The 8054-nt window shown below is 45.4% G+C and overlaps 1 protein-coding gene across 1 annotated transcript in view; it reads right to left on the reverse strand.

The window, feature by feature from the left end:
* LOC127489831 (uncharacterized) overlaps positions 1–7526 on the reverse strand; it is a 30046-nt gene extending 22520 nt beyond the window's left edge. The window contains exon 1 of the mRNA XM_051841632.3: positions 7146–7526. Within this exon, the coding sequence (XP_051697592.2) occupies positions 7146–7172 (27 nt within the window). The 5' untranslated portion in view covers positions 7173–7526. The remainder of the gene's footprint in view (positions 1–7145) is intronic.
* Positions 7527–8054: the final 528 nt, after the last annotated feature.

Genomic DNA, 8054 nt, shown 5'->3' on the forward strand with positions numbered 1-8054 from the left:
GTGTCACCTGAGTTTGCTGTGTTAAAAAAATGAATACGAAGATTCTTTTTAAAGAAAACTTAAAAAAAGTATAGGCTTGTATTGAACAAGATGTATCTAAACTTCATAAAATGCTGTTATTTTAATACAAAACATACATAAGCATATGTTTTAAACATAAATAATTGATTATGAAAGCTTGTGTTTCTACTCAAATACACTTGTGAAAAGAAATTACAATTTATCCCCAAATAATCTAGAATTTCCTAACAGTATCTAACTTAAATAATGAAGGAAAACATCCTAAAACATCTTTTGTTTGTGTGAACTTAATTACAGTACCTTAAATTAGCATTCTCCATCCCAAAGGCTATTAAAAGTTTTGAAAGGGAGATAAACTCCATGAGGTTGGTAGATTTTCTGTTCTAAATTCTTCATGTACTTGGGGCTGGTGATGCAGTGCAGAGGTTAATCCTCTGCCTGTGGTGCCAGCATCCAGTATGAGTACCGGTTCTAGTCCTGGCTGCCCCTCTTCCAGTCAGTTCTCTGCTATGGCCTGGGAAAGCAATGGAAGATGGCCCAAGTGCTTGGGCCCCTGCACCTGCATGGGAGACCAGGAAGAAGCAGCTGGCTCCTGGCTGCAGATTGATGCAGCTCTGGCCATTGCAGCCATCTGGGGAGTGAACCAATGGAAGGAGGACCTTTCTCTCTGTCTCTCACTCTCCCTCTGTCTGTAATTCTACCTCTCAAATAAATAAATAAAATCTTAAAAAATATATTCTTTAAATATACATATTAATTACAACCTCTTATTTTAGAAAAATGAGGGTTAATGGTTAATGACTTCTGCTAGTCTGTGATTGTTACAAAGTAAAACTTCTAGTCAAGGTATGAATTTGTAAATTCCTTATTGGCAATCAAATTATTATAACAAGAATTGTCATACTGAGTTAATAGTCTTTAAATAAATACAAATTAGGAGAATATTTAGCAGCTTAAAAACACCTGGCGGCTGTCACCACGGCTCACTAGGATAATCCTCTTCCTTGTGGAGCTGGCACACCGGGTTAAAAAAAAAGTAAAGGAGCAAGGGGTCCAAACCCTGTGTGGCAGGCTGGCAGTCCCCTTCTCACTCTGCATCTGAGTTTCTGGTTAGAGATGGAGACAAAGGCAACTCCAGATGCTGCAGTGGTCCACAAACAGCCTCAATCACAGACATGCCTTGTGTGTGTGCAACAGAAGGAGAGCACAGAGCACTATATAAGGGAGGAATACAATGAACAAAAGGGAAAGGATGTGAATGGACATAGCTAAGAATTTTCCCCACTCTGCTGATCATGATCTCAAGGATGTCCAGGCCAGAATTCCATTTCACTTTGGAAAACCCACTCCATAAAGTTTTCTCCACCTAGGTGTATTCTTCTGTGAGGAATCTGTCCTCCTGTGAGAGAGGACACCACCACAAATTGAAAACCAGTCAAAAAGCAGAGTGATGGCTTTAATTCTCAGAGGTGAATGGACAACCACATCTATGAATTCTGCATTAAAAAATAAGCTTCCTTCTGCTCTAGGAATCTGATGTCGGTTTGGGCTAAAATGAGAAACACAGAGACCAGCTGGGTCTGTTAGGTGAGAAGAAAGGAAGCTTGATTTCCAGTTTTTACTTTGTAGCTTGTTACTTTTGAGAGGATTTCATTTTCCACTTCTACTTGAAGAAATGGAAAGGTAGAATCAGTGCCAGCCTAACACACAGCAGCTTTAGCCACTGATGACATCACAGCTTGCTACCCAAAAGTGGCAGCCAAAATAAACTCAACAAATGAGAACCAAAATAAAACAGAAGAGTCTACCATAATACCAACAGTTGTTCAGCAGATATTACCCAGATCTTGACACACAAGTCACCAGGATAAAGGGTAGGAATGGCTTTGTGGCACAGTGGATTAAACCACCACCAAATAAAATGCTGGGATCCAATATGTGTGTCCATCCTTTAAAAAAGATTTATTTATTTGAAAGTCAGAGTTTTGGGGGCCAGTGCTGTGGCACAGCTGGTTGAGACACTAGCCTGCATCCCATATGGTCCCTGGTTCAGGTCTTGGCTGCTCCACTTCCAATCCAGCTGCCTGCTAATGTGCTTGGGAAAGTGGCACAGTATGGCCCAAGTCCTTGGTCCCCTATATCTACGTGGGAGATGCAGAAGAAGCTACTGGCTCCTAGTTTCAGATCAGCTCAGATCTGGCCACTGTGGCCATTTGGGGAGTGAACCAGCAGACTGAAGACCTCTCTATCTGTCTCTATCTCTATCAGTAACTCTGTCAAATAAATAAAATAAATCTTAAAAAAAAAATGTCAGAGTTATGGAGAGGAGGGAGAGTCAGAAGGGATGGCATTGTGGACTACCAGGTAAAGCTGCTGTCTGCAGTGCTGGCATCTGGTATAGGCACCAGTTCATGTCCTGACTCCTCCACTTCTGATCCAGCTCTCTGCTAGTGGCCCTGGAAAAGTAGAAGATGGCCCAATACCTGGGTCCTTGACACCCAAGTGGGAGACCTGGATGAAGCTCTTGGTGCCTGGCTTGGGCCTGGCCCAGTCTTCGCCATTGCAGCCATCCAGGAAGTAGACCAGCAGATGGAAAATCTCTTTCTCATTCTCTCCCTTTCTCTATCTTTGCTTGTAAATAAATAAATAAATGCTAAAAAAGAGAGAGATCTTCCATCTGAGATGGCTGCCATGGCCAGGGCTGAAGCACACAGAAACCAGGAGCCAGGCACTTCATCTGGGTCTCCCACATGGGTTACAATGGCCCCAACACTTGAGTCATCTGCTGCTGCTTTTCTCAAACCATCAGCAGGGAGCTAGGTTAGAAGTGGAGCAACTGGGACATGAACGGCTGTTCATCTGGGAAGCTGGCATTGCAGATCGTGGCTTTCCCCATTGTGCCCCATGAGTGCCAGTTTGAGTCACAGCTGTTCCACTTCTGATCCAGCTCCCTGCTAATGCAACTAGGGAAGCAGAAACAGATGGCACAAGTACTTGGGTCCTTGCACCAATGTGGGACACTGGGTTGGACTTCCAGGCTGGGCCAGCATTATTCATTGCAGTCTCTTGAGTGAACCAGCAGATGCAAGATCCCCATCCTTCTGTCTCTGCCTCTTCCTCTGTAACTCTGCTTTAAAATAAAATTTTTAAATCTTAATAAAATAGAGAGGGTGAGAGAGTAGCCACAGTAAAGTAACAGAGCAAAGCTATAGTTGTGCTGTCCCTCAGCAGCCTTCTGCCTTAAGTGGGAAGTCTCCAGCTTACAGACACTGACATAAAAGACACATTCACAACACATTCCAAAACAAGAGATGAGAGGTTTACAAGGCATATTGACTTTATGATGACTTTCATTCATTAGGTACACTGGGTTTAGCTATATGCCTTTGTGCAGCCAAGTTAACCCAGGGTCTAATTCAAAGAGACGTAATGAGGAAGATATGCTGCCAGGGGAGAGAGCTGCAATGTCCCACTGCTCCTGTAACATCATAAAGAGAAGGAAAAGGGCTACTCATGTCCATGGTTATAAGGAGGACAGAAGCACAAACATTTCAGAAGGGAGGAGCAAATTTCAAATATAGTTATTTTCAGAAAATAAAAGGAAGTAAATTTCAGAATATAATGTGGGGTAGAAACACACCATCAGCTCATCAGTTCTCACAGGGATCCAGGAAAACTGCCCTGCCTACCCACAGACCAAATGTTTCAAAACACATTTTTTGATTAAATTCAAAAGATTACAGGAATCAGCACTCTGGGTGTTCAAACGCCAAATTAAGTTTTAGTTTCCACTACGGGCAGATGTAGCCAATCACTCAGATCATGAGAAAAACTTTTCCATAAGAAGGAACATGAAATATGCAGTCACACAGAATAACTGTGCTTAGTACACCCAGAAAACCTGTTAGGTCTTGGGGCCAGCACAGTGGTGTAGCATGTAAAAATTTATTTATTTATTTAAAAGGCAGAGTTACAGAGAGGCAGGGCACAGAGAGAAGTCTTTCATGCACTGATTCACTCCCCAAATGGCTGCAATGGCCAGAGCTGGATCTATCTGAAGCCAGGAGCCAGAAGCTTCTGTCAGGTCTCCCATGCGGTGCAGAACCCAAGAACTTGGGCCATTTTCCACTGCTTTCCCAGGCCACGGCAGGAAGCTAGATCTCAAACAAGCACCCATATGGGATGCCAGCACTGCAGGTGGCAGCCTCACCTGCCATGCCACAGTGCCAGCCCTCAAAATAAACCTGTTTTAAAAAACATTTTAACTGAGGGATGGGAGAGAGTTTGTTTATCCAAAGCAAGGATAACATAACATAACTACTACACAGAAGAAGCTCCTGGCTCCTGGCTTTGGATCGGCACAGCTCCGACCACTGTAACCAATTGGGGAGTGAACCAGCAGATGAAGACTCTCTCTCTCTGCCTCTTCTCTCTGTAACTCTGACTTTCAAGTAAAATAAATAAATCTTAAAAAAAAATAAGATAACTACTAGTACTCATTAACTTAAAAAATATAGAAATTTAATGAAACTCAAAATATAACCAAAATCATCATCTACTACACATTATAATCTTTATTTTGAGAGTTATATTAGAAAAAATGTAACCCCTCCCCCTCTTTGAAACATGCACATGGGACTGGTGTAGTAGGTTAAGCAGACCCTGGCAGTGCCAGCACCCCACATGGGCACTGGTTGTTTCCCGGGTGTGAAGCAGTTCTTCTCAGCAGAAACACATAACTGCTTGCCCACTCACAAGCACTGTGATAGGGAGTACATGCGAGAAAAGGTCAAAACACACTGAGTTTGAGAGGAAGAATGCTGTCACCCTAGCAACCTCTATCCAGGATTCCCTTTCTATTCTTACTTCCTAGGTAACCTTACTATGCTAAATGAGTTTCACAGATTAGTAATCTGGTGACAACAGGACTCTAACAGAATCTATGAATCACTCAGTTAATCAAGTGAAAACTTCATTACACTGAAAGTTAGTCTATAGCAATAGTTTTCAGGGCCACATCTCTCTTTTTTTAAAAGATGTTTTATTTATTTATTTGAGAGGTAGAATTACAGATAGTGAGATGGATAGACAGACAGAAAGGTCTTCCTTCTGCTGGTTCACTCCCCAGTTGGTCAAAATGGCCAGAAGAGCTGCACTGATCTAAAGCCAGGAGCCAGGAGCTTCTTCTGGGTCTCCCACATGGGTGCAGAGGCCCAAGCACTTGGGCCATCTTCTACTGCCTTCCCAGGCCATAGCAGAGAGCTGGATCAGAGGAGCAGCTGGGACTCAAACTGGTGCCCATATGGGATGCTGGCACCACAGGCAGAGGATTAACCTACTGAGCCACAGTGCCAGCCCAAAGCCACATCTTTTACCGTACTGTGTGGGCATCTCTGTGGGGGAGAGGGGCACATTTTCTCTTTTCTTCCTTACCCGTCTTCACATCAACACCTTGTACAAAGTCTTCCACAGACCAGTCATTTTGCAAATCTATCACTAATATCCTCCCATGTTGAAAATATCATGGTGTTAAACACAGAACCCAGAATAAGAATAGTAACTTGAAGCTGGTGTTGTGGCTGAGCGGGTAAAACCATATGGGTGCTGGTTCCAGACCTGGCTGCTCCACTTCTGATCCAGCTCTCTGCTATGGCCTGGGAAAGCAGTGGAAGATGGCCCAAGTGCTTGGTCCCCTGTACCTGTGTGGGAGACCTGGAAGAAGGTCCTGGCTTTTGGCTTCAGATCCATGCAGTTCTCACCATTGTGACCATCTGGGGAGTGAACCAGCAGATGGGAGCTCTCTCTCTCTCTCTCTCTCTCTCTCTCTGTGTGTGTGTGTGTGTGTGTCTTTGCCTCTCTGTAACTCTGCCTTTCAAATAAATAAATAAATAATTTTTTTAAAAAAAGTAACTGGCCGGCACCGTGGCTCACTTGGTTAATCCTCTGCCTGCAGCGCCGGTATCCCATATGCACACCGGATTCTGTCCCATTTGCTCCTCTTCCAGTCCAGTTCTCTACTGTGGCCCAAGTGCTTCGGCCCCTGCACCTACGTGGGAGACCAGGAGGAAGGGCCTGGCTCCCGGCTTCGGATCAGCACAGCACGCCAGCCATAGTGGCCATTTAGGGGTGAACCACCAGAAGGAAGACCTTCCTCTCTAACTCTGCGTGTCAAATTAAAAAAAAAAAATGTAACTGGCCCCCTTAATTAAAATCGTATGGACTGTAAGATAATCAGCTTGGTGGAGCATTGAGTGACTGTAAAGAACTAGACAAGAAAAATTGATACTTTTCTGTATTTATGTTTTTGTAGCTCTCCACTATGAAAATGCAGATTGAAGTAGCTCATTATTAACTCACACGGTAGACTTGCATTAATTTCAGCTCACTTCTCACTTTGCAAAGGGATTAGCAGCAGGTAATAAAAGTTCACATCCCTAATAACATGAGAAGAAAGAAGGGTTGAAGACAGAAATCGAAACGCAGGAAAATAAATCAGCTAGGTTTCTATGGCCTCAAGCTCCAGATTGAAAAAGAGTCTGTTAATTAAACACGGAGGAGCGATCAATCCACAAAGCTACTGCACAAGCTTCACGTGCTGCTGGGAAAGTCAGCCTAACACACAGCGCCCCAGCTGAAAATGTGTCCGCGGGGTCCAGCGTGGGGGCCAGGAGCCAGAGCCTACTCTGATCTTCCATCTCCACCTCTCCACTGCCTCAGGCTCTGGCTCAGGGCCACCGAGCCCCGCCCAGCTGGAACTACCAGGGGATATAGCCGGAGGCCAGCCACAAGGCATTCTCTGACCCACCCAAAGTGAGAACTGGGCTTATTTAAATTTAGGGAATGGGACTCCTTCCTTCAGCGTGCTCTCAACTGCCCTGCTGGTGCTGTTCCTCACCCAGTGTACTTTAAGGAGAATTTGAGTAAGGCAGCCCGTGGGACTGGCCGAGCATCAGGAGACTGGGAAGTGGCGGTGGGAGACACAACACCTGGTTCCCAGACTTGACTTTGCTGGAGAAGCTCCCAGCATCACTGAGAAGCAAGTGATCGAGGTCTGGGAGCCGCCACCCGCCATCGCACCCTCCCCTCTCCCACACACACATCTGTGCCCCTCCTGTTCTCCATACTTGCTGTGGAAAATCTCGGGAGCACATCCCCTTCCTTCAGGACACATGGGGAGCAAAGCGGAGAGTGTGGGACAGGAGAAGTCGCTGGAACTTGGGGCCCACGGTGGCAGATGCAGAGGCACAGAAGCAGTGGGCGGCAGGTCCGGGGTGTGTGCTCCCGAACCGCCTGCAATTGCACTTGCAGAGCAAGACTCCCCAGTGAATGTGGGAGAAGGAGCAGCGCGGCCTCTCAGGGACCTCTCTGATCAGTAAATGAACTTCTGTTCCCAGCCCCGAGCCACAGGGAAAGGCACGCATGCGCACGTTCTCCCACATGCACACGCACAGGCATTCAGAGCAGAAAACGTTAGAGCACCGGGTGACTCTGGGAAATGGAGTCCAGGCCAGGGCATTCCTAGATAGACTTACTGGCCCTCTCCTAGGGCTTCAGTGCGGGGTGGGTGGAGACAGGCTGGGAACCAGAGAGCGTTTGCTTTTGTTTCCATCCCTCCTTCCCTTCCTTCCCACCCCAGATCTTAAGGGTCAGCTGCTGTTCTTCCTTTCTTGAACAAAATCTTAAGAAGTGACAGCCACTGCTGCTGAGTCCCAAATCCCGGTTCCCTCACACACGCTGTTTCCCTCAGGAAAATCCCCTGCTGCTTTATTCCTGGACAGCTTCTCTCAAGTAACCAATGACAAGGATTTCAATGTAACTCTCAGCACAGGTCTACACGGCACAGTTTAACATCTAGATTTGAGAATACAATTTTTACTTGTGTCTTTTATTTGTGGTTCTTTTCAAAGCATTTTACACCACCCTCTAATTCACCAAGTAGACAGACACACACACACAAAAAAAGAACTGGATACAGGATAACATTGCCAAGTATCTTCTAGGGGCCAGATTAACAGAGTAAATGCCTTACTTTG

Source organism: Oryctolagus cuniculus, chromosome 7 (assembly GCF_051225735.1).
Source record: "Oryctolagus cuniculus isolate XC-2025 breed Fujian yellow rabbit chromosome 7, ASM5122573v1, whole genome shotgun sequence".
NCBI classification, from domain to species: domain Eukaryota; kingdom Metazoa; phylum Chordata; class Mammalia; order Lagomorpha; family Leporidae; genus Oryctolagus; species Oryctolagus cuniculus.